This window comes from Delphinapterus leucas, chromosome 1 (genome assembly GCF_059928025.1).
Source record: "Delphinapterus leucas isolate spDelLeu-1000000601 "Yukka" chromosome 1, BTC_Dleu_Yukka2, whole genome shotgun sequence".
NCBI lineage: Eukaryota > Metazoa > Chordata > Mammalia > Artiodactyla > Monodontidae > Delphinapterus > Delphinapterus leucas.
In genome coordinates, this window is record NC_143129.1 from 137,561,245 (window position 1) to 137,588,816 (window position 27,572).

The 27,572-nt window shown below is 39.6% G+C and overlaps 1 protein-coding gene across 24 annotated transcripts in view; it reads right to left on the reverse strand.

The window, feature by feature from the left end:
- Positions 1-27,572, reverse strand: part of PATJ (PATJ crumbs cell polarity complex component) — a 353,800-nt gene that overhangs the window by 28,600 nt on the left and 297,628 nt on the right. For 17 of the 24 annotated variants that reach the window (XM_022575833.2, XM_089921641.1, XM_089921673.1 and 14 more), the window contains 6 exons: positions 13,922-14,005; positions 9,076-9,269; positions 6,401-6,548; positions 5,206-5,292; positions 1,434-1,539; positions 648-685 (listed from right to left, as the gene is read on the reverse strand). In XM_022575833.2, the coding sequence (XP_022431541.2) occupies positions 648-685; positions 1,434-1,539; positions 5,206-5,292; positions 6,401-6,548; positions 9,076-9,269; positions 13,922-14,005 (657 nt within the window). The other 7 variants (XM_089921732.1, XM_022575835.2, XM_089921694.1 and 4 more) reach the window with 7 other exon arrangements.

A 27,572-nucleotide genomic window follows, 5' to 3' on the forward strand; every position in this document is an offset into this window, starting at 1 on the left:
GGAGTCTGAAAATCAGGATTTGACAACTTTATGAAATGATATGCATTTTACACAATCTTCTCAGGAGGGCAATTTGGCATTATATATAAAAGCCTTTAAACAATTGTGGATTTTGACTCAACAATTCATTTCTAAGAATTAATCCTAAAGAAATCACCCATGATATGAGCCAAAAAGAAAACACAAAGACATTTTCTATAGAAGATGGCGAAAGTTGAGAAATATGCTCATCGTTTAATAAGAGGACATTGGTTAAGAAAAATTACAGCACATTCATACAATGGAATACTATGTAACTGACAAAAATCATACCATCTGCTGTCAAAAAATAGTTATTCACATGGCTAGAAGTCCATGCTTTAAAGTAAAAAAGACAAGCTACAAGAGTATGTCTAATGTGATACCATTTTTTGTTTTTTAAAACTTAAACACAGTGCGCAAAATGAAGTGAATGTGGTGCACCAAAAAGTTCACAGTGGTCATGTATGTGCTTTACTATATTTTCCTAAGACTGCTTGTGTTACATAGACCATATATTGCCTTCAGTAACTTAAAAGAACACACTAACAATCCAATATATTGTATTGAGGGAAAGATGTACATATTATGCAACACAAATTAGAAAAAAAGCAAAATAACTGACTTACCCTGATTATCTCAATGGTCCTTAGTCCCACATCTGTGCCTATGAAGAAACAACAAATTAACTTTTTAAAAGTAAGAGACAATATATTTAGGATATAATATTGTCCCATGAAAATGGTATCATTTTCTAGGTCTTTCAGGAGGGAATACTGAGGCAAGCAGGCATTATACCCTTTCTCAAAATTCAAACTGGTGACCATCAATCAGGGGCTATGTCCTCTATTTTAAACAAGTCCCCTCTGTTTGAGATAGATGTGGCCATAATCATTTGGTCTGACAAAAGCTGATGGCCTGTAGCAGCCGCTGCCTGGAATATGGTGATTCAATGGCTTGGAGGGTGAGCCATTTTTGTTTCACTGAACATTTTTCCACCTTAATCAATGATAACCTTACCCAAGGAAAGGCTTAAAAAGATGCCTTCCCCACCCCACCCATGATGGGATATGCACTTCTGACCTTCCTCGAGGGACCTGTAATTAAAAAATTTTCTCTCTGGAAATGGTTTTACTTTATGAAGTACTTTAGATTTCTGCTTTTCTCTTTTTCATGTGTAAAGTTAAAGGCATATTCCAAAAACGAATCTCTATGACTTTCCTTCCTTTAGAACAGGCCTTTCAGAAAGCTTGGGGCTTATGTGGCCATGTTCAAAGATTTAAAAATATTTTTGCTGTACACCTGAAACTAACACAACATTGTAAATCAACTATACTCCAAGAAAAATTTAAAAAAAATTTTTTTTTAAATTAGGTAACAGGATCGTTTTGCTGAGGGTGTGTCTCAAGTAATACCTGAGTTTTTTGGGGAAGGATCCAAAGCTCTTTTTGTGCCGACCAGGTTTTGCAGGCTGGTGATAACAGGAGCAAGGGAAGGATGAAGGCTGCTGTGCTGACTCTGCTGAAAAGCAAACTCAGTGGTCAGTCTTAGAAATTCATATTTATTATTACTATTTTACTTACTGAAGTAACCATAACCATGTAATAGAAAATTCTGTGGAGGCCAGAAAAGAAAACAAAAATTACTCACACTCCCTCTCTTATCACCCAAAACAATCCCATTTAACATTTGCTCCACTGCTTTCTCCGTTGTATGTGCTTTTATATGTGGTTTCAATCATCAAGGTAGAAAACGTGCAGTAATTTAAGCTTTTTGTGCTCCACATGAAATCAGAAATATTTTCCTAGCCTGTTACAGTGTTTACATATGATCAGTTAATGCCACTAAGTGTCATTTGGGACTACAGGCAAAATTTATTTTCTTTTTATCTAAATTACTGATCTATTTTGCTAAAACAAATATAATAAAATCTAGATTTATAGGAACTTCATCAAACAGAAAGAACCCTGAACTGTAAGAAAAAGCAGTAAATATCAGGGGAATATATTAGTTTAGGAATATTAAAATATATTTTCCTCAAAGATTTTCCTAGAGTTGGTAATAATTCAGCTCAATCTGCTATACGTCCATTACTATCATTTTAAAATAAATCTAACGTTTATTTAAATAAATTTAGATAATGTATAGTCATGTTTGGCTAGTGGCTATTCAATGAAAATCATATGCAACGAAAATCATATGCACAGTGAAGGATCTTTCCAATGCAGAAAACAATGATACCACTAATGAATAAAGAATTTTTTCTACCAAATTCTCACGGTTATGCTTTAACTGCCTCAAAATTTTGAGGTAAACCTAAGACCATAATTATTACCTGAAAAATTATAATTTGATCCATTTCCTTAGTATGATGAAAGTTGTTTAATATTTTAACATTCCTTAAATATGAAAAATTTCAAATATACAGAAAAGTTCAATGATACAGTAGACACACCACCTAGATTCCACAATTAATATTTTACTATTTTTTTGTTACATATCTATTCATCACTCAGTTTGCCTTTAAAAGAAATTCATTTCAGAGTAAGTTACAGACATCAGTACACTTCACAGTGGATATACATATATATATATATATATATATATATATATATATATATAAAGGAGTGTTTTTGTATTTTTCCTGAAAGGATATGATTTAAATCAATGGTGCTATAATAGATAACTACTCAGAAATGAGGAAGTATAGCATATTATAACCTTTGCCTAAACAAAATCTCAGAACTTTGTGTTTGTCAAGGCCTTTAGAAATATGAACTTTGCCTGGAAGTACTCCCTCAGTTATCTGAGGAAAAGATTTCTCAAGTGTTTTTACCATTATACATTTTCCTCTGCAGAGTAAAGATACTCTTTCCTAGTTGGTAGGAAGACACTTTTTTTAAAAAGAGGCTTGGTAGCCCCATGGCTAGAAGATCTCTCTTAATGAACTCACTTTCTCTAGGCCAAGTCAACGAGTTAAAATTCTCCTAGACCCTCAAAAGGAGGCATCTGTCTCCCTATCTTATAATTGCCCAGAAGGAAATCTGTGCCCCTAGAGAGTCCTGACTGCTTTAAAAAGGTTTGGAGGGGAAATGTTTGGGAATGGGTTCCTCTTTTTCTCCATCTGGGTCATGGGCTGATATTCAATTCTTGAAGATGGAGGACACTTCCTTTTTACAGCCTGCTACAAGCCTTCTTCCCATTAGCTACATATCAGTACAGACTCTCATATCATCTAGGTCATAATTTTAAGGACAAAGTAAGGATAAAATATATTTTCTGCTTTGCTTAAAATTGAATTAAACTTCTACCCTCTGAAATAAAAATGCTGTGCAAAGAGGTTAAAGAAAAGTATTTGATACTTCGTCCCAGGTTTCTGAAATACGACAGCTCACATTTACATAACAGATAAATGGTCATGGTGGGTTTTTGACCTTTAATAATAGAGCCTCTAAATTTGTTAGTTTTGTATTTAACCTGAGTGTAAACTTTATTCATCACTAAGATGCACATATATATTCCTCAAGGACAGAAATCCAGTTCTACCTACCACCTTACCTGTCAGTCCAAAATTTTCTTAAACACTGGAATTCCTTATACCCCTTTGTGCCTTTGCCTATGCTACACCCTCTGTCTGGGATACCTTTTTTTTTTTTTTTTTTTGTGGTAAGCAGGCCTCTCACTGTTGTGGCCTCTCCCGTTGCGGAGCACAGGCTCCGGACACGCAGCCTCAGCGGCCATGGCTCATGGGCCCAGGTGCTCCGCACATGTGGGATCTTCCCGGACTGGGGCACGGACCTGTGTCCCCTGCATCGGCAGGCGGACTCTCAACCGCTGCACCACCAGGGAAGCCCTGGGATACCTTTTCTCTCTTTTCAATCTATCAAACTCCTTTTGGAGTGAGACCCAATTGAACCCCTTCTGTGTTGCCCTCCCATACTCTCCAGGAAGAAAAATTTCATCTCCAGTGTTTTTCATTCTGCATTCTAACCCCTATGTACAATAGGGCTTCAATGAAATCACTCAAGTTGAATCTCCCATTAAGGAAGAAGCCAAGACAACTATTTTGCATCTCAAGTTCCCACTTTTGATACAAGTCTGGTCAGAGTCCTCACCAACTATTGACCTCTAGAATCCTAATGCACCACTGTCTCTTAGTACACATGATATTTGCTGCCCATTACATAAACCAGAAATGCAAAAAAAAAAAAAAGTTCCAAACTTAACATGATGTTTATTGGGTTTGATTGCTCTGATGATTATCTAAAAGAAGCCAGCTAATCTGTGAACCTATCTGAACAATGTTGTTTTTTCTTCACTCATTTTCTAACACCAATGAGGCAAAAGGGGCAGCTAACTTAATTCCAGAAGCACCTGTGTGCTAACCATAAAATCAGAACATCATCTAAACAAAGGCCTTGGAGTGGCTTTAAGGAAATTAGGAAGGAGACCAAAAGTCATGCTTTTAACCTCAGACAAAGGCCCATCTAATAACCCACAAAAGGGATTGGGGGGTCACATGTAAGTTTCTATAGTTTCATTATGTACCAAATGGGACTTAACATATCCTCTACTGTCTTGATTTTGTCAGCCACTACAGTGAAAAAAAAAATACAGTGAAATATACTTCGTTGAAAAAAAAGTGGCACTTACCTCAGCCTTGCAAATAAACATGAGATGTTTGCTAACCCACAAAATATCACCCACTAAGGCCTCCCTCCCACAGGAGAAACAACCCCCCACTTTGCTCTCCCAGGAATATACCATTAATTGCTCTCAGCATGTGTGAGTGGCTATTCACAAGTTAACTTTATAGCAATATTTAATTGAAAGAATAGAACAATGTTGTGCTAATGAGGGTCAAATTGCCACCAGATGTTACTTCTTTCTTTTTTTTAAATAAACACAGCTGTGTACATGCAATGCCTAGGTAATATAGAACTAACAGTGGGAGAGAAAAGGGGTTCTAAGAAAACATTTGCAGGCAATAAAGGAGAGAAAAATCTAGGGATTAATGAATTCCCACCCCACCTTTCACTTTTTATTTCAAACACATTAAAGTACACCGAACTTGGTGTTGTGAATATGCTGTATATTACACATTGTTTCCAAACAATCATTTATGAAATGGGGAACTTTCTCCCAATTGGGACAGGTGAGCCAGTCTAACGGGAAGCCATCAACAACCTGACTGCTCTGTGATGTCTTCCTCGAGGAGGTCCAGGAACCAGCTCGGAGTCTTCCAATCTCTAGCTGCACAAGCCCCTGTGCACACTTGGGAAGACAAGAAAAGAACAGAGGTGAAAAACAGTAGGATGTGTGTTCTAAATTCTCATGGCAGTGCCTCCACTCATCTCTCTGCAGCCAAGAACTGTAAATGGCTGATGAAGGCTGCAGGTAGAAAGGAAATTCAGTTATCAAAAAAATCACACAAGGTCATAAAAATTTATCAGCTCAATGCTATTCATCTCATGATTTTGCGACTTCTTTAAACACGTTAAAAGGATTACATTTCAATTCACCTCCCTTTCTCTTCCTTTTCCCTTCTGATGCAAGTACTTGCGAGCAGTGAAATGATTAAGAAAAAGTGGTGAAAAGGAGGACAGAAAAATCAAACACAGAGGTAATCTAATACAAGTCCTCTGTTGAGTAATAACTGACAGTTGACTATTTTAGGAAAGCAGGATTTTAAAATAAAATTCATTTATCTTTGCAAAAGCTCCTACAGCTATAGTATTTGTGAAACAGAGTAAGATACACCTGGTTATAGTTGAATGGCAATTTACAAGGATTTTTATTAACCAGTTTCTTTCAAGGGAGGTAGGGTCCATGTGGCAAAGACAATTGGAAGGGAACCTTGAGCCTTAGCCTCCCAGCAACTTCAGTGAGAGACAGTTTGGGTGGCAGGAAAACCCCTCAAGTGAAGCTCTGAGATCTTGGGCACGCCCTTCTACTTTCTCACACTTCACTGTGAGATGAAGGACTTGGTCTTTAACAATCTTTAATGTTCTTTCAAGCAATAAACGCTGGATTTGATGAATTCATGTTAATATAGCCCAAGAGGGAGGAGGATACATTTTGTGACTCCAGGAGAATCTGTCCCATCAAATGCATTTAGAGGACAATTGAGGATACTTGGAATTCTCACAAGTATGAAAAACTAGCTTAAATCCCCAAATAGGGTTCCCTTCAATCCTGTTAGTCAGTATAATAGCTTTCTTTTAGGGCTATTCCTGATTGGTTAATATAATCAGGTATTAGGTCTCTAGTAAACAATTAGAATCAGCATAAAATTCAACACATTTTATAAACAAGCCAGATTAGAACCGTTCCCAGTGGACTTGAGTTATACCAGCCACAGAGAAAGCAGCTAGGGACTCACCTTGAGGATAGTGGCCACTGTTTCCTGGGAGGCACTTCTCATGTCCTCCCCATTCACAGATAAGATCTGGTCTCCCTGAATCAATCTCCCATCAAGGTCTGCGGCTCCACCTTTCACGATGTCAGAAATAAACACTCCACTTCCATTTCTGTGAATATCATAAAGCAGTGTAGTGGCACAACCTAATATTTCTATATTAAATCTGAGACTACTGATATTCTTCCCAAATGATAAACCTCAGAGTGCTTGCCCTTTAAATAGCTTATACCTATTTATGCTGCCTGTAATATTCACTTTCATTGGCCCAAGGGCATAATTTCTGCAAGAGGATAATTTTAGTGAAATAAAATGGAAATACACTTTAAAAAGTAGAATTAAGTACTATTAAAATGTACAGGTTATTTCCTTAGAGATCAGTTCAATTATTATCATATGATCTATTTCTAGTCTCTTTCTCACTCTCCCTCTCTTTCCCTGCCTTCATTACTTTAAGGTTTTAATTATGTTTATTTATTTGATGAACAAATAAATGTCTCAAAATTCAAGAGGTTAAAAAGGGGTGGGGGGGGAAGTTCACCTCTCACCTCTGTTCACCTGTCCACAAGTTTCCCTCTCAGAGGTAACCAATGTTACTCATTTCTTGGGTATCTCCAAGAGATATTCTGTGTATACGTAAGCAAATGCATGTGGGTATAGTACACATGCTTGTAAATGGATATACATGCACATACACTCCTTTTTTCCCTCCAGTTTTGTTTTCTTTAACTTTGCTTTTTTCACTTAATACCTTAGCAACTGGTCTTTATCAGCACTTGGAGCTTCCTTAATGTTTTCTTTCTATGGCTACATACTATTCTATGAATGTTCCTTAATTTCATTTATTAGTAAACTATTGGTGGACATATATCAGTAGGTTATTTCCATTCTTTAGCTACTGCAAACTATGTGCAGTGAATAACATATCTACAAGCATATGGTTGGGATAAATTCCTAGTCGTGGAACTGCTAGGCAAAGAATTGTGAATTTTGCGAGCTTATACATCTTATCTTTTTTTTTTTTTAAAGATGAACTCACTCTAGCTCAGATGGGTTTTTGTTTTTTTATTTTATTTATTTATTATTTTTGGCCGCTTTGGGTCTTCCTTGCTGCGCGTGGGCTTTCTCTAGTTGCGGTGAGCAGGGGCTACTCTTCGTTGCGGTGCATGGGCTTCTCACTGCAGTGGTTTCTCTTGTTGCGGAGCTCGGGTTCTGGGCACACGGGCTTCAGTAGTTGTGGCATGCGGGCTCAGAAGTTGTGGCGCACGGGCCGCAGCATGTGGGATCTTCCTGGACCAGGGCTTGAACCTGTGTTCCCTGCATTAGCAGGCAGATTCTTAACCACTGTACCACCAGGGAAGTCCCTACATCTTATCTTTTATAATGAAATCTTTTGTGCTAAGGAATGTAAATGTTCCTTACAAACTTAATCTAAAATGCTGGTGTTGTATGAAGATTATTTCATCAATCCACTACGAGACAATAAAGGAAAAACCATTACTCTAAATGGAATCTCTCCAGGCATGTGTATGCATCACAGCAAGAAAGGAAACTTCAACATGGGCTCTGTCAGTTGCTCTGTACCCAGATGTCCACTGAGTTTGCTTAGAAATATGAGTCTCAGCTCCTTTGTTTCATAATGCATTTCCAAATTGACGGTTTTATGGTGCTGAAGTAAAAAAGAGATCATGAGAGCACAGTACGTGGTGCAAAAATCAGTGCTCAAAAATGGTAGCTAGTATCTTAGTAACAGCTCGGACTGCTGGAAAAAACCACTAGGCTAGTCATCAGAGGTCTGTGAGGGCACATGACACGATATATGTAAAACCAAATTCAATTCTTCCTAAGAATATGTTTGATGCCATTTAAGGCTATATTGGGGTGTCACATGAAAATCCTGCAGCCCTGTTGGAATAAATACACACTAGATATCTAAAGCCAGTAAACGGTGGAAGCTAGAATTGCAGTTTCAAAATCTTACTTACTTCTCTAATCTGTTAATATTATTCTGGAGTAATTACTGCAATTCCTATCACACGGGTAAGCAGCAAAGATCTCAAAAGAGTAGCCTAGCCACGAGGATCTACCTACATTTTTGCTGCAAGCTATTATTTTGGGGACATCTGTCTTAATAGAAAACTGTAGTCATGAAGAATCTATGTCTGTCGACTATGTCAACTCAGCTAGTCTCAGGAACTACTCAACTAGTTTAAGAGAGTATGAAATTAACATGGTACTCTATGGCAAAGCAATTTTCCTAACCCAACATTGTATATATAAATCTCTTTCTTGATATCAGCTGTTTCTTGGGTACGGTTGCTTTAATTAACCCCTGCAAGCCTCAGATCTAAGTGACTCCAAGTTGAAAGAACCTTAGAAACTCTATTCTTACTCTCCATGGGGATAAAAGTCTGAACAGTCTGGGTCGACTGGGCTTAGAGTTCTATCTTTATATGACACATTTTTGGGCTTGCTCAGAAACATGACCTATCTCGTTCAAGTATTCATAAAAATGTTAATTTTAGAAATCATATCATTAGTTTATACTAAGCTTTATCTTTCAGTGTTTATAGGCTTTAGCCCCTAAAACTCCGAAGGAAGGAGGCCAATCAATCCTGACCTTCACAGCATTTCCTTACCGCTTCCCAACGATGCTCAGGCCCAGGCCTCGGCCAGCCTTCTTCTGCAGATCCACGGGGAAAACCTCCAAGTTCTCCTCATCCCTGTAGTACGCCTCGTCTCTATACACCACCAATCGCACCTTCTGGGGGGTCTGCCTCAGGGCCGTAATGGCTTCTTCGTGGCTGGCGCTCCGCAGGTCAATCCCATTAACCTGGAACGACGGGCATCCAAGATGTGCTGCTGACAGCAAAGGCCTCTCTGTCTGGGGGAGCTCCTTGACCCAACCAGTGAAAAACCTCCAGAAATGTCCAGCCATTCCCAAAGCACACAGGGAGTGACCACTAGCAGTCATAGCTGCTTCAGATACAAAGGCTGTAATCCTTACACACCTCCACCCCAAATAAGCATAGAGGGTGGGTTAGTATGCATGATAATGCAATTTTAGGTGGCTGTGAACTTTACTGTGAACTCAACATGAGACAGCAGGGACTACTTGGCTCATTTAATTGAGGTCAAAGGGGAAATAAACATTAGTATTTGGTCATCATTTCTTGGACTCAGTTTGCTGATTGAATTTGACATCCTCACTCTTAATTGCTAACATCGTGACTACTTCAGAACAGGCCAGAAGGAAATGAGGGACTGGTATTTCTGACAGCGTCAAAGACTCCCTGAAGTCCACTCATCTGAATCTGTATCTGAGTGAGCATAGACAGGACCATGCATTAGACAGCAGACTATACTGGAAGCAGCACTGAGTAAAACCATGGTCCCGTTTCTAGAAAATCATGTGAATTTCGGCAGGTCATGTAAACTCTGTGAGCTTCCATTTCCTTGTCTGTTAAATGGCAAAATCATAGCCAACTTATTTATTTACTTAATAAATGCTTGTGTATTAGCCCTTTATGAGAATTTCCTCATTCAATCTTACACTAACTGTCTGATACTATTACCATTTTACAGATGAGGAAACTGAAGCATGGAGAGGTTAAGTGACTTGACCAAGGTTACAAAGCTAGTACATGGAGGAGCCACAATTTGAACCCAGATTATCTTTCCACCCTTGGTCTCTATACCATGCTGCCTCATTTTATTCTTAGAATGGGTTTTTGGAGCTCCCTGACACAGCAAAAATCAAGTATTGATGTTGGTAACTCAATGACACAAGGGGGAAATTAAGAGGCAGAGTAGCCTAGGCTCAAATGAAGGGAATCATGGGTCACTGCTTCAAGGTCCCAGCTAGGAAAAGAGCCAAACCAAGGGAAGGATGGGCCTAGGCCATGGCCAGGTGGGTGACAGAGTTCTCTCAAGATGTTGGTTTCAGTCTGTGTTTTGGTCCATCCCTGGGTGTCCTGGGCAGGTCAAGCCTACCTCTGGACCTCCATTCCTTCATCTGTACAATGAGGGGCTGGTCTAAGGCTCTTCCAGTTCTAACATTCCAAAGACTCAGGACTCATGCATAAAGAATGGTTACAGAGAAGGGAGAAGAGAAGAATGAGCCCTTCTTGGAGAAGGTGACTTTTGAGCTATTATTTAAAGCTGATGCTATGAGTCAAGAAATTGTTTAAAAGCCTAATTTTCAAGCTGCTCTTTCTTTTCTGATATATCTTGGTGGGTCTGGGAACTCACTTAGATTAACTACACCCAGAATAACAGTGTTTAAGCAGGGGTTTTGGATATAGATGGAATTCGGTTTGAGTGCTGATTTTAACTTACTATGTGAAACCTTACATAGATTACTCAAGGCCAGCTTCAACTCTGTCTTCCACAAATTGGAGATAATAACAATAATCATAGTATCCATGTAGTGTTGTGAAGGTTAAATGAAATAAACCCTGTAGTACATTCGGCACAGGGCTTGGCATACAGTTAAGCTTGACAGAAGTCAGGAATTGATATTTTTAAAAGGAACTGAAGTAACTGCAGTCAGGGCTGTTATTTTCTCAGTGCCAGCATTCACTGTCACTTTAGGTGCACAAATGCACTTCAGGCCCACGAATGCGCTTTCATTGTTTGTGAGGTAAGCCCACAGACAAAGGGGGAAAGAATGTCTCCAGAAAATGTGGCCTGAGCTGATTATTTCCCTGTATTCCAACAGGTGGCACACAAGACCACTTCTGCTACTCAACTGAGAAAAAGTTACCTCCATGATTGAAGGTGAATTCTCTAAGCCTCTAAAATACCCTTTGAAAGGCCCTAACAATTATGCTTTTAATTAAAAGCATTGTCATGAGCTCTAATATTACAAAAGCAATTCACACTAAATGCCAGCATCAAGATGTCTGCTCAAATCAAAGTGATCTGTTCCAAGTTCACAGTTTTCATTCTCTCCTCTGCTTATCAAGAGACACCATTAAATGTACCAATAATTGTAAGAGAAATATTGCTGTGTCGCTAGAATATTGTGCAGTGATGTATTACCTTAAGTGCCTTACATAAGCACCAGATGCATTATTTAGAACATTGATTGTAGAGGGGTAGGAGTGGTAATAGCAGGGTTCCCTATTTGAGAAGGGCCATAGGGAGCCCCAGCTGTCAATGGGAGTATATCATGTCCCTTGGGGAGGACAGGCATTCGGGGAAATGGGTGAAGTGCTGCTTTGGAAGGAAAGAATAACCCAACTAGGGCAGCAGTTCTTACTATTTTACCCCACAGGGAAAACCAGGCATTAGCCCTCTACTCTTTCTTCTCCCACCTGCACAAAAATAGAAGGGGATAATGGGAATAGGTGTAGGGTAGGAGGAGGGTCTGAACCTTAAAAAAGAACCAGAAAGAAGACAGTCCATGTTAATCATAGAATTATAAATCTTACCAGACTAAAAGATTATTTGACTATATCTTTGTAAGCAAAACCTGGCTTGTCCTCATTTAACATGAGGATAGTATAAAACCATGGAAGGCCAGCCTGCACCAGGCAGAGGACTCTCATGAGCAGAAAAGCCATTGTTTGGAAAAAGTACAGTCTCGAAATGTATCACCAAAGCTGGCCTGTCTTCTTCTCGAGGCACCCTGCAGGCCCCAGGCTGACTACACCTCATTATGCATCTGTACACAGCAGCCACAATTGGAACAAGTTCAAATGTGGAATCTAAAGCTGCTTAGAAGGGAAACATGTTCCTTGACCAACCTGAGAGCTACATTTCTTAACTAGACACACAGTATGCTTTTGTGGACAAGATCCTGTCTGGGGCAAGAGAAGAGCCTGTCTGGCTATCTTTAATGAGAAGTGTAGTGTAGACCATCCATCCACACTGGGTAATACAATTCGGCCAGATGCCAAGAAATGGTTTAGTTGACCTTTCAAATTCTCCTTGCAGTTAAAACAAATTTGCTTTCTTCATGCTTATCTGTCCTGAGTGTTCACTTATACATGAATATATTTTATGGAAGACAGCAGCTACAGCTGAGGGTCTATTCAATACAGATAGATAAATTTTTTTCTTTTATTGAGGTATAACTGCTATAAAATAAACACTACATATTTAAAGATTTATACTGTGAATTTATGTGAATTTACACCTGTGCAAACATCGCCATAAACAAGAAATGCACATATTAGATTTAGGTCCACGTGTCCATTACAGAAAAATCTGTGGGCTTACAAATTATGTTAACTATCAAGACATGTATGCATCTGTACTCTTCTGAATACTCAATCTATTCCTCTATAAAGCCAATTATGATAGCACCAGTTAATTAGAAAATCTAGGGAGGAAAAAAACCCCCTCAAAACTCCTGACCACTAAAGAATGGTGTTGTATGGTAAAACAGTCAAGTCCATTCCCAGAGGGGCTACATTTATTTCTTTAACCTCATACACTCGCACCTTAATGAATGCGCTGGGAATATGTCCTAATCCAATGATGAAGCACAGTAAAGGCCTGCAGAGAAACCCTATAACTTGCCCTGAATTTAATTTGCACTCAGCCTGGCCTCTCCTTTAACCCCTTCTTGCCTATGTTTTCTACCTTTAATTATAACTCTGGTTTCATCTTGGGAGGCAGACTTGAACCACCAAAGGGAAAAATAAAATTCTATGATGTCATTCATAATGTGCTACATTAAAGCTGCAAAGCAAAAATGCACATGCCCACCATAAAATGTTAACTATTCAATTAAATTCATCCAATGAAAGAAATAAATGTTGCCTAAAGGTTTCACACCATTGAAAAAGCTCTTTAGTTCCACCTACCAGAATGCCTGGCATTGACTTTCCATTCATCCGTTTCCTAGTTCAGACACTGCCTGCCTTGGCTCTTTTTAAAAGGCTTTAACACCTTTGCTTAAATGAGAGTCCTTTTAAAAGAGGCAAGTTAAGCATTTCAATTTTTAATAAGTACCATATACCACCTAAAGGAAGAAGATTCTACGTTTTCATCAGCTTTGAAACAAAGGTACCATGGCGTGGACCTCCATTTGACATAAATATACTTATTAGGGATAAGAAAATAATACTTAAAGCTGCAATAAAGTCTTCTAAAATATCAGGTGTGCATGTTTATGTGTATGTCTATACATATGTGTTTTTAGAAGGGCATTTAGTAAGGTGGAGAGGCAAAAAGATCAAATTGCAATACTATACAGTTTCGTTTGATTATAGAACCTTTAGTTGTACTTTCCCCTTTAATTAAAGAAAGTTTTCACAGACAGATTTAGGTTGGTAATCTGTCATGATTCTAATGACAGCTATTTGATGTACATCAAAAAAAGAAAAAAGAATAAAGTACATGTTTTGTTACACTGGGAAAGAAATAATAAGGATATAGTTGACTAGAAGACAGTGAATAGGTAAACTGACTGTGGATCAAGGTCACTAAAGGAACCATATTTGCTGGTATAAAATAGAATTCATAATCACATACCTCTAATATCTGGTCACCAGCCCAAAGTCTACCATCTCGGGCTGCTGCCCCTTCTTCATAGACTTCATGTATAACTATAGCATCCTATAAAAAAAAAATCCTTCTTAATTTTTAACAACCATAAATGCTTCCTTAAGCCAGCAACCAAACCATAGGCAGCAACCCATAGTTTGCTATTTGTTAATAAAGCCATATTTTATTTGACCTAAACAAAATACACAGTTTTGGTATATTCAGAGGTATAATCAATTTTTCCTAAGTTTATTATTTCATTCTTTTAGGACTGGTTTTGCCTAATATTTCAAGTTAAACTTCCCCATGTGTTTTACTGTTAACTGTGTACACTGCTGCTGTGTATACACTTGAGGTGAACGATGCCTCATTCTTATTTACATTTTATGGTATATTTTGAAACATGGTTTCACGTATTTATTGGTATTCAAGGATTTGGCATAGAAGTATGGCCTGATGAAGGGGGTTTGTCAGGCCTCATTACTTGGGCAATGAAAGGTAAGAACTTAGGGGAATGAACTGGCCCTGGAGGACAGAGCATGGAGTAGGGGAAAGGGCATTCACAGACCTAAGTGTAAGACACTGTGGTTTCAAATCCTGACTCTGGGGCTTCCCTGGTGGTGTAGTGGTTGAGAGTCCGCCTGCCGATGCAGGGGACACGGGTTCGTGCCCCGGTCCGGGAAGATCCCACATGCCGCGGAGCGGCTGGGCCCGTGAGCTGTGGCCGCTAAGCCTGCGCGTCCGGAGCCTGTGCTCCGCAATGGGAGAGGCCACAACAGTGAGAGGCCCGCATACTGCAAAAAAAGCAAAAACAAAAAACAAAAAAACTGAAGGGCACTGAAATGATGGTGGTAATGGAGATGCTAGGTGTCTTGGCGGGCCACTGGAGAGGAAAAGCACTTTTGAATGGAGACTAGAAACAGAGATCTGTGGGTCCCTGAGAAGTGAGGATTTGAGCCCTGTACTGCCCGGTGCCCTCCCATTCCCTGCCCCTCCAGCCCACACACAGGTTGCAAGACCCTGCAGACAATGGTCAAGGGCTGCGGCCTACATAATGGATCCCACCTTGAAAGAAGTCCTGAGTCCCAAGCATTGGGGCCTGGAAGCGGCAGGACTTCGGATGTGAAGAGATCATGCAGGCCTGGGTAAGCATGGGCTTGGTGATTACCAGGGTGGACTGATGACAATGACTGCAGGGGCCCCACTGTTGGGGAGCTTTGAGACAGAACCAGAACCCTGAGAGCCAATGGACCTCCAAAATGACTGAGGCTGATTCCACCTCAGTCCAGAAGCATGGAGTCTCAGAATTAGAATTAAATTGACTTGAAGTAAATAAATGAAATATTTCTTGCAAAAATATAAGATAGGTAAAGACCTCCAAACCAAACCTACTTTTCAAAAAAAAAGTTTCCTGTACAAATGCTCTAGTAGAGAAACAACCAAAGAAAATCAGAGGTCTTTAACCAGATGACCCATCTGGATTCCAAATATCTTCCCAATAATAAATGCTTTCATTTGATCACCACACAGTTCTGAAAACATTCTTTATTATTATAGCAATTAGAGAGGCAGCTGCAAAGAGCCGGGAAGGGTTCCTTGATCCAGACAATTTACATTTCAGATTCTGTACCAGCAATAGATTTTAGACCATTCTTTGCTTTAACTCTGACTTATGAAATTTCCAGACCCAGGGAGCATTTATACTGCCAAGAGCTTGTTTCTCTGCACTGTTTCAGGGGAATGATTTCAAGGAAATTTGCTGGGTCAGTGGCTTCAGGCGATCCCAGCAACACTGCCAAGATGACACTAAGGGCCATTTTCATGAAGCTAGTTCAGAGAGAAATTAATGCAAGCTCCTGGTTACACCCTCTGTAATGCTGGTTTTCAAAGCTTGGTGGCCAAATGCCCCGTTTTCACTGAATTTGGGAGAGTCAGACTGAACTTATGCTACACATGGCTTTTACAGAGCTGAATTTTCAGCATAAACTCCTTTGATCTTGGAACATTACAAAAGTCAAATGGGAAATTTCTCTTCGTTCATACTCAAAGGGAAGGAAAAGACCCACTGGAGTTTTTAATCAGTAAAAGTAGCCTGAATCCAAAACTCTTAGATACTTTCTGGGTGCTCAATGAACTATCATACATAAAATAAATATACTGTTAATAGGCTCAAATAAATGCTGAATTCACTGCCAATGATCTGTTTTTGGTCCATGAGTCTTTCTAGATGGAAAACTCCATTTCTTTCTTTCCTTTTACTTGACTACAGTTGTGCCTTCTCTTAAAGTCATCAGTGAAAATACAAGAAAATGTGAGGCACTCTGACCTGTCAATAGAAGAAGGTCACATTTCTTACCATGTGCCCTCGTGTGCCCAAAGTGCTCTATGAAACTGTGGTTCTGGACAGTTGCATTAACTGGGGGTGATAGAGGTGTGAGGTAGGGACCAAATTAGAAATGTGGGCTAGTGAATTGGGAAAAAATAGATTTATTTTTCAAAACTTATATAGTTCATAGCATAGAACAGGATAGTAAAATAGACACTGGTTTGGGATATTTTAGGCATCTATTTGACAAGGCTATATCAAAATTTTACTTCTTTCTTGGTTTGAAAAAAATTGCGATTAGATGAAATAGTGGGTCATTGATGAAAGACTGACCTTTACTATTTCAAATAAAAATTTGGAGTTGATTATACACATGATTCTCATCTGCTCATTGTATCCTCCTAATTTTAATGCTCTTGAGCTATTTATTCAAGCAAAGTTGCTTGTTAGGGACTTCCCTGGTGGTCCAGTGATAAAGAATCTGCCTTACAATGCAGGGGACGCTGGTTCGATCCCTGGTCAGGGAACTAAGATCCCACATGCTGCAAGGCAACTAAGCCTGTGTGCCACAACTACTGAGCATACATGCCTCAGCTAGAGCCCACGTGCCAGAAACTACAGAGCCCACACACCCTGGAGCCTGCACACCATAACTAGAGAAGAGAAAACCTGTATGCCACAACTAGAGAGAAACCCCCGCACCACAGTGAAGAGCTCGCGTATGATAACGAAGATCCCGCACGCCTCAGCGAGAATCCCACGTGCTGCAACTAAGACCCGATGCAGCCAAAAATAAATTACATAAAGAAATAAATAATAAATCTTTTTAAAAAATAGCTGCTTGTTGGCACAGTTTTGAGTGCCTTCTCCTCCACCAACTCCCTCCCACATTCATATCTTTGTGTATTTAAATAACACTCGGGCTTCCCTGGTGGCGCAGTGGTTGAGAATCTGCCTGCCAGGATTCGAGCCCTGGTCTGGGAAGATCCCAAATGCCGCGGAGCAACTGGGCCTGTGAGCCACAACTACTGAGCCTGCACGTCTGGAGCCTCAGACTAATAAAAAAGTAATTTCCTCTTGGTAGTTGTGTCGAGAGGCCGCGACAGTGAGAGGCCTGTGCACCGCGATGAAGAGGGGCCCCCACTTGCCGCAACTGGAGAAAGCCCTCGCACAGAAACGAAGACCCAAAACAGCAAGAAAGAAAGAAAGAAAAGAAAAGAAAAGAAAAGAAAAGAAAGAAAGAAAGAAAGAAGCTTTCATTTAAAAAATAAACAAATAAATAACACTCCACCCTGAATAACTCAGTGACTCTGTCTACCAGTACCAATGACTTCTTTTAAAACGCATCTCTTCTAGAAGCAATCTATTAATCATTTCCCTGTGGGTGGGTTGCTGGCTTATGCTGAACAGGGGCTGTAGAGACAAATGATTATGAGCTAGGCTTCTGGAATCAGACTTCTCAATCCAAATCCTGGCCCTGCTACTTCTGGCCATGGGAAGACTGTTAACCTCTCAGCTTCCCCATCTTTATATGGTTCTAACAATATTATCTACACATAAAGCTTCATGTACAATGCCAGCACATAGTAAGGAAGCGATAACATCTCACTTATTTAACATCTCTGTGCCAAAGAGGCCACATACTGCCCATTGGTGCCATTTAGTCCTCATAACAACTAAGCAAGTTCAGTGTTATTAGTCTCATGTACAGTTAGGGAAAAGGTGGTTCAGAAGGGTCAGATTTGACCAGGTCTTTGCAGCTACTAAGTAGAAAAGGTGAAATTCCAGCTTGGGGCTGTTTAACACCAAAGCCTGTGTTCCTATCACTACTGCAAGCTTCTCATCTGCTTTAAATATTTTATTTTGTACTTGTATAAAGACAAGTGCAAAATAAAACTTGGGATTTTCCATATGGCATCAATTCTGTTGAAATACTGTCTCCTCAGCTCCACAGCAAAAAACTCGAGGGCATGAGCCGATCATTTTATAGACAGTGAACAGACAAGTGTTGAAGTAAAAATTGAAGCCTTAGGCTTTAGAGGTGGGGTGATGATCTATGGGTCTCAGCTGCTAGTGTTGGTACCTGATTAGGGGTTTGCACGACACAAAGCATGATGGGGAGGCCCTCTCCCCACCAGATATAAAGTTTTCCTTAATTCCACTTGTTATTCTTATCTCCTTCTTTCCTTCCTTTCACCTTTTCAGTCCTCTTTCTGTGTACCCATATGATTCACTGGATTATTTTTTTCTACAGGAGCAGAAATAGAACAACATTATATACAAGTGATAAATTGATGTTTAAAATAAAAAGTGTTCAATCCAAGAAAACAGATTAATTTCTCCTAATGGCAGACCTGAGACTCATTTATAGATGAACAAGACTGACATATAATAAAAAAGTAATTTCCTCTTGGTAGTTGTGTGACTTTCACTGGGACAACAGGAATTTGAGTAAGATGGTCTGTTTACTTACCGCCTGAGGTAAGACCAATAGTGTCCCCTAGAAACTCTAAATTACTCATTTTACTTGCCAACTCTAGAGCCAGAGAAGAATTTGATCAGTGAGTTGGAGAGTTTCTCAAACAATGGGTTTTCCCTAAGCAGAAGGGTAAGGCAGGATTTCAGAGATGTAGGAAAATCTTCTGCTTAAAAACTTCTCCCTCACCAGTCTATATCTGAAACATGTTTAACTTGAAAAAAATTTCTTTATTCCACAATTAAGGACAAGTAAAAAAAAATAGAGAGCCAGGAAGAAGTAGCTGGCTAGCCAATTCATCATATTGTTTAAGGAACCACTGTCTTAATGTCCGCATTCCTAAAAGAATAAGTATTTATTTATTTTAAGATATAGATAAAATATGCACATGGTATTAGATTCAAAACAGTATACACTGAGAAGTTTCTCTCCAGCACCTGTCCTTCACTCAATTTCCCTAATCAGAAACATACAGTATTAAGTTTCTTGTGTATTTTTACAGAGTTAGTCTATATATCTATATTTGGAAAGTACTAAGGGCACGAAATACTTGAAGGTCGTGCCTTCTTTTATCTGCTACCTACTTTGTTTCATGAAATTCTACTGGAGCCAGGTAAACATCACCTCTTCTATGAAACCTTCTTTGACTCTCTTCCCTGGTAGAGTGGACCAACCTGTCCTGTGGGTCACTACTATATCTTAGCATTATTGAACTCACAGTATCACGATAGCTTGTTCATGGATCTAGCTCCTCTACCACCTCCTGCCCTCAGTGGAACCCTTCCAGACAGGAACTGTTCCCAACTCCTCCTTGTATCCTGGTGCTGAGCAGGATACGTGTTTGCTCATGTATCCTGCTCAATAAATGTTTGCTAAATGATCATCAAGAAATTTGCTGGAGATAGAAAAAGGCATCAAAATGACCCAGAAAGAGGAAGCTGGCAGGGTTAGTATGTCATAATCTTACCGTAATCAAAACAAGTTTCTGATGGTAAAAGTGATATACAACCAAAATACCCATCACACATGGATATTAAATCCATCTGAATTTCCAGAGGATTTACTTTAGCTTGGAGAGCAATTTTTAAAGGCCAAGTATGAGGGATTAATTATCATGGAGCCCCACAAAAATCACAAACACCTCCAGGGGGATTTAAACTCTGAATTGCTGGAAAAGAATTTCACAACACGTGGTAATGTATCCTTAGACAGTGTCAGAGTCATCAGACACTTCAGCCCATCAATCACCATTTTCTTTACTGTTCAAGCTGCCAACAAGTAGATAGAGTAACTCATAAACACACCAATCATTCAGCAAAAGGAAATTTTATTGCTGTCACAATAGGCCTATAACACTTTAAGAAGCCATGTGTTAGAAAAATTAACTAAGGATGCTCCTGTGGACCGAAGGATACCAATAAGCAGTGTGGGTGAATTATTTCCACAGAAAGAGATTTTATAGTTTTCATTTCTAGATATTCAGTGGATTGTTTTAACAAGCATTTTAGGGCAAACCTTTGATAAAGAATTATATAATAGACATTATTATAAAGGACTACGTATATATGGCTTAATTTTACTGCTTGAAGGCACATTTTACTTAATTTGGATTGCTCTGGAATTAAATCCAATTTTTGTCCTACTCATAAAAGCCCCCGCACCCACTCCTAAGCGTCATTTTAACCACATAAAAGTTTCCCATTAAATTTCACATTTAGGTGGAAAACATATTTACTGATGATCCAAAAAGAGTGTTACATCCTGTTTTCCTGCTTTACAGGAAAAAAAAATCCCTCCTAACAAGAAAGACCTATGAGGACTAAAAGAAGAATTTAAAATGTTATATATAAAACGGGCATTTTTTTGTCCCTGTGGAAGAAACTGTGATTCAGATCTGCAGCCTTACAGGATTAATGCTACTTTTAAACGTCATTTAATAAAGCTCCCCTCTATGGCTGTCACTGCTCAGAAATCACACAGACATGTCTTCTATACAGTAGACCACTTTCTCAGCAGGAAAGCCAAATCAATAAGAGGTGATAATACAGTGGGGGTAGTAAAATGTGCAAACCAAAACTACATTCAACTCTACGCTGAAAAACACATGTAGATGTATTAAGTTACTGATTTGTGATGTCTACCGCCATTAGACAGTTTAAAAAGAAAGTGTGGGTTACAACTGCTAAAGTATATCTCACTTTTAGCAAAGTTGAAGGGCTCCAAACTGTATTTATATAAATAAATGGAGTGTCTTAGAATATGCTTTTTTTTCTATCCCAAATCCTTTGTGACCACATCTTTAAAAACCTAGCTTCCCTATTATATTTCAATTAGAATGTGATTTGCACTTTGATGCAAAAAGTGGTTTGAAAAAAAAAAAAAGGCAGTAGGGTGTGGAAGAAGGACCCAGGACTAGGAGTGAGAGGGGTTCAATTTTCTGACAGCTCTGCAGTAGCCAATTCTACAAGGGGTTCTGCATGAACCCCTTTGTTCATGATACTTATCATCACCAGTAAAGCACAGAGCTGAACTGTGTGACTTCGAAAGTCATTCTAGCTCCAAAACTTTAGACCTTGATGAACCCATACCGTGCGCAGAGCAAAGCAGAGAAAGCCTCTGTTTTACACAGACGCTTAGGCCCCGCCTAGGAATAAGACCTCCTTCTATTATTTTTTTTTTAATTTATTTTACTTATTTATCTTTGGCTGCGTTAGGTCTTCGTTCCTGCGTGGGCTTTCTCTAGTTGTGGTGAGCAGGGGCTACTCTTTGTTGCGGTGTGTGGGGTTCTCATTTCAGTGGCTTCTCTCGTTGTGGAGCACGGGCTCTAGGTGAGCGGGATCAGTAGTTGTGGCACATGGGCTCAGTAGTTGTGGCTCGCAGGCACTAGAGCACAGGGTCAGTAGTTGTGGCACACGGGCTTAGTTGCTCCGCAGCATGTGGGATCTTCCCAGACCAGGGCTTGAACCCATGTCCCCTGTATTGGCAGGCGGGTTCCTAACCACCGTGCCACCAGGGAAGCCCAAGACCTCCTTCCAAATGACAGACCAGAAGAATAGCAACTCTCATAGGCTAAGAGAGATCAGAAAGATATGGGGGCTGGGTCGGACGGTATTAGTTATCTTTTGCTGCAAAATGTAGTGGCTTAAAACCATTTGTTTGTTCATAATTCTGTAGGGTGGCACTCTGGGCTGGCCTCAGCAGGGCAGTTCTTGTGTTCTACGTTGTGTCAGTTGGGCTCTCCTATGAGGTTGCAGTTACGTTGGCGGGGGCCTCAGCTGGGATGGCTGGGTCCCTCTCCCTCTCCCTCTAAGTGCTCTCTCCGTATGGTGTATGTCATCCTCCAGGAGAACACTCCCGGCTTGTTCTCAAGGTGGCAGTATGTCAAGAGGACAAGAGCTAAGCTGTAAGGCCTCTCGAAGCCACACAATGCCACTTTCACTACTATTGGTCAAAGCAAGTCAATGGGTCCGCTCAGATTCGAGGAATCTGAAAAAACTGCACAAAATTTATGGTCAATTTTTTTTTTTTTTTTTTGCGGTACACGGGCCTCTCACTGTTGTGGCCTCTCCTGTTGCGGAGCACAGGCTCTGGACGCGCAGGCTCAGCGGCCACGGCTCACAGGCCCAGCCACTCCGCGGCATGTGGGATCCTCCCGGACCGGGGCACGAACCCGTAACCCCTGCATCGGCAGGCGGACTCTCAACCACTGCGCCACCAGGGAAGCCCTATGGTCAATTTTAATCTACTACAGATTTTATCAAGTCAGCCAGAGGAATCTTCCAGCCTGTCAACAATGGAAGGCAGCAACACATGGTGGGAATGGTACTGGCTATGGCCACATAAACCTGTGTTCAGATTTTAGCTCTAACACTTACAGGTTTGTGATATTTCTATCACAACTTATTATTTCTATTAAGTTAACACTGTCGGAACCAGTGTTTCTGTCTCTGTAAAACAGAACTCAGAAATCCTACCTGTTAGAGTTTGAGGATGAAATAAGATTATATATGTAATGTCAAACAAAGTGTCAGCCAGAGATTTTAAATAACTGCTAATGAGGGCTCCCAATACATATATATTTAAGGTTTAAGAGGCACATGTGGCACATAAAGGAAGGAATACATATATGTCAGAGTGATCAAAATTCACAACTCTAAGGATGAATGACACCAGTCTTGGTCCATTTTTTTTTATTTCTAATTTTCCTGTTACAATGCTGATCCTACAATATAACTGATTGCTTCTTTTCAAGAAAGATTATGCAACAAGGACATTTAGGTTATTTTTTCTCAAGTCACGGACAGGTCAGGGCTAAGTCCAATAGACCATCCAGATGCCAACAAGATGTAAACCAGACTACAAGAGTCCTGTTCCCAAATATTTTGATTTTTCTGTTTCAATCAAGTTGAAACATATTGTTTGTGGATTCTGTATTTGCAAATTCCCCTGCTTCCCCAAATCAATGCTCTTGGTGCATTCATGGTAATTTGCAGACATGAGCAGAGTGGTGAAAAATTTGAGTTGCTTGATTCACTTGTTCCTAGCTGAGGTAGAACAAGGCAACATTATGCTTTCTTGTTTCAACTCTCATACTGGAAACAAGCTTCCCTTAAAGGGTCTTCTTAGTGCCACATGTTTCACATTTTTGTGCTGTTATGTGCCTTACCGAGAAATTACATGTGGTAGACAACCTTCATTCGATTATGAGTTATAGAGCTGTTGGCCATTCAATGTTAATGAATCAACAATATGTACTGAATAAAGTACCTTTAATCAGAAACACACATAAAACAAGGTTATATATTTATCATCGGTTAAAAATGTTGTGACCAGAGGTTTGGAGGAGGAATCTAACCCTGTCTTTCCTCTAGAAGCAATGGTTTAGTATTCATTAATTCAGTGTTTGCTGCAACTTTATATAACATAATTACCATGAATAAGAACTGACTGTACTTCCTCTTGTTGCTTTTCCCTGGTGTTACTTGACTACAACAAAACTGGGAAACCTAATGTGAAAGCTGATAAAGGTAGAAATGCAGACATATGCTATCTGTAATAGAGATAGCAGGACTCATGTGGCCAAAGGCAGCTCTTGGCTGTCCTTGGTACACTGAGGCAGTGGGTTGATTAACCCAGGGTGAGAAGAATCAACGCATTTTTCTTATGCTGTGGCATGTGTTATTATGCTTATACTCAATGTGTTTTGTGGATCTATATTTTTTGAACCAATTACAAAGGTAAAATGCAAAGATGATCCAAGACAAGTTGCAAAGTAGCTAATCTTCCCTGCTTTCAGACCAAGAACCTTTTCCCCCTTCTTTGATGCAAGAAGTATTTGGCATACCCTCATCGATTCACAAGAAGCAAAAGGTTAAGAGGTTACTTTCAATATTTCATAAGAACATGCAGGACCCGAGGCAGAATGTAGTCAATAATTATCTTATTTCCTTTGTTCTAAGATGATTTTTTTCTCATTTAACAATTTTATAATTTGGAGTACATTTAATGTACTGCTTTCCCACCATGAATACAATAAGATTATTACTTAAGAAGAAGTATAGTATTTATCAAATTGATGTAGTTTTGCTTGCCAACTTCATAGATTGAGTATATAATTGTTTCTGTTCAGAAAACCTGAAGGGGCTATAGTTATAGGAGGGAAGTCAGCAAGAGTCAAAGGACCTTATCTATCATACTGGGAATCACAGTTTTTAAAATCTGGATTCTCTATGCTGCTCCCTTTTAAACAGAGTTCACAACACAGATTTTCTAAGAATCTCAGAACACAGTCAAGACTCCAATTAATCCCCATAAAACTCTGCTACAAAAGAAACAGAGTCTATATATATCCTAATCTCAATTTATTCATCTATTCTAATATGCTTGGGGTAGGGTATGAAGACTTGCACCTACCAAACACTTCAAAGAGACGGAAAATGGATCACAGTGTTCAGTACCTATAATTTTGGAATACTGAAATATTCTCACGTAATAAACTATAGATAACATAAATAAGCATTAAATCAGCAATAGACATAGAGGCTCTTTTGACATAAAAGTAAAAGTAAGGATTAGGACTTCCCTGGTGGCACAGTGGTTCCGCCTGCCAATGCAGGGGACATGGGTTCAAGTCTTGTCCGAGAAGATCCCACATGTCGTGGAGCAACTAAGCCCGTGCACCACAACTACTGAGCCTGCGCTCTAGAGCCTGTGAGCCACAACTACTGAAGCCCACACGCCTAGAGCCTGTGCTCCTCAACAAAGACAAGCCATCCCAATGAGAAGCCCGTGCACCCCAACGAAGTGTAGCCCCTGCTCGCCGCAACTAGGGAAAGCCCGTGTGCAGCAACAAAGACCCAACGCGGCCAAAAAAAATATATAAATTTTTTTAAAAAGTAAGGATTAAATGATCAGTTACACAGGAAGCAATATCTGTGTGTGTGTGTGTGTGTGTGTGTGTGTGTGTGTGTGTGTGTGTCAAAGTAATGGACTAGATGAGCTATCCTAAAACTCAAACTCAGGGATTGCAAATTCTTGCACACTATCTATATGTAACTAAAATGTGGAACGAAAATCACAGCAATAAAACAGCTAATATAAGAATTGCTCTGAGGGCTTCCCTGGTGGCACAGTGGTTAAGAATCCTCCTGCCAATGCAGGGGACACGGGTTTGAGCCCTGGTCCAGGAAGATCCCACATGCCGCGGAGCAACTAAGCCCGTGCGCCACAACTACTGATCCTGCTCTCTAGAGCCCATGAGCCACAACTACTGAGCCCACGTGCCACAATTACTGAAGCCCGCGTGCCTAGAGCTTGTGTTCCACAACAAGAGAAGCCACCGCAATGAGCGCACCACAACGAAGAGTAGCCCCCGCCTGCCGCAACTAGAGAAAGCCCATGTGCAGTCACGAAGACCCAACGTGGCCAAAAAAAAGAAAAATTGCTCTGAATATATAAAAATGTTTCACATTTTAAGACTTTGAAAAGCTTTCTCTTCAAGCTCAGAAAAGAAACTGTTTTATATTTACTTAAAATGGAGTTCCTCTGCCAAGTCTGATTTAGCAAAAAGTTGATACTTATCAATATGAATATTATTTTTCATACTGAAATATAGGTTTAAGGAAATGGGATAATATTTGCATTATAGTTTATAAGTCCCTATAGTTCCATCTGGTACTTATTTATCTAAATTTTACTCAGCTTGCATAATATTTTTGCTTACAGTCATATCCTTTAAGATCAGAAATGCCCAAATCTGGAAATTCAGAGGTACTATTCGTTAACATTCTTTCAGTGTGATTCATGGACTTTTTGCAAACTCTGCTTTGATTTAAAATAAAACTAAGGTAATAAGATGTTTTGTATAAAAATATATGACTTAAGCAATAACAGTAAAAGGAACTTGGCTTTGGGGGTTTACACACCAAAGCAAACCACGCTCCTCATGAAACAGACTGTGCAAAGTTCATTTGAAGGAGAACAGCAAGATAAAACACTTAATCAAATGTAAAATAGTTTTCTACTCTGCTTACTTTAAAAAATATCTAGTGCTTTAAGTTGCCACAGTCCTACAGTTAAATGCTCAGAAGCTGTAACAGCTAAACAATGGTATGTAGCATGGTGAAGTGTTAAATCAGGTCACTTCAGAACCTGACACATGGTTATAGCTAAAGGGCAGATATTCTTCACGTCAATTTCTAGATGGAAGTACTTCACCACATAGTGTCCAAATGGGAGAGTCCTTCTATCTTGATGCTTCTTGCTAATGGACCTGTCCTAGAGAACTTCTGTTTAATAAGAATGAATTAAACTGGTACTAAATCAGGTGGTGAAAAAGTTACAGGTGTGCAACTTGGAGAGAAATGACAAGATTCTGAATATGACATTCCCAGGCCTTTTTAATACTACGAATATCTAAATTTTACAATCTATCCAGGGAACCCACTGACCTCATTTACAACAGGATGGTACCAAGAATATAAAGATAAAACAATTGCCCTAAGTCTAACTGTATTCCTCTTGCAAAGAGATAAGCTTATCTCCGGACCCAGAAGAATACCAGTATAGGAACTAGGACTTATATTTATGAACTTTCCTTTCCAAAAGTGGTAACAATTAAAAGCTTCCCTAAAACAAAATAACAGAACAATAATTATGCCTTATTCTCTAGTTTAAAAAACTCAGGACTTTGAAGTTTTAAGAGATTTGTGAGATAGGAAGGCAAAGGGGGTGGGAGGAGAATGAATTTTCTTATACTATCGTTTTGAAAAAGAGATTTATAAATGTAAATGTTGCTCCTTGATTAAAAAACAAAGTCTAATAATAATAATATCCTTGCAGAGTGGCTGCCTGCCTTTGTCAAAATATTTCCTGAGATGGGGCACTCACTATCCCCAGGCAGTTCATGCCATCTTTGGTCAGCTGATATTAAGGAAGTTCTTCCTTAAAATAATGTGAAACGTGTTTTTCACTGGGCACCTTGGGAGCACCTGAATTGTTCTCATCCTTCATCCACAAGAAGATAACCTTACATGCTTGCAGAAAGTCATTGTTGTCCTTCCTGGTCTTCCCTTTTCCAGTCTGTTCAATTCTACCTGAGATAACGTGGTTCCAACAATGTTCTTGTCAACCACCTAATTATGCCCAGAAATGAACAGAATACTCTAGCTATAGCTAAAACCGGTCAGAGAAGCACTCCAGACAGATCTAACAGCATGTGCCAAAGCCTTGCATCAGGTGGGAACAAGGCTCATTAAAGGAACTGCAAAAGGCTGGCACGGCTGGAATTCAGAGTGAGCACAACGAGGCTGGTTAGAGTCCTATTTTTAAGTGTGCAA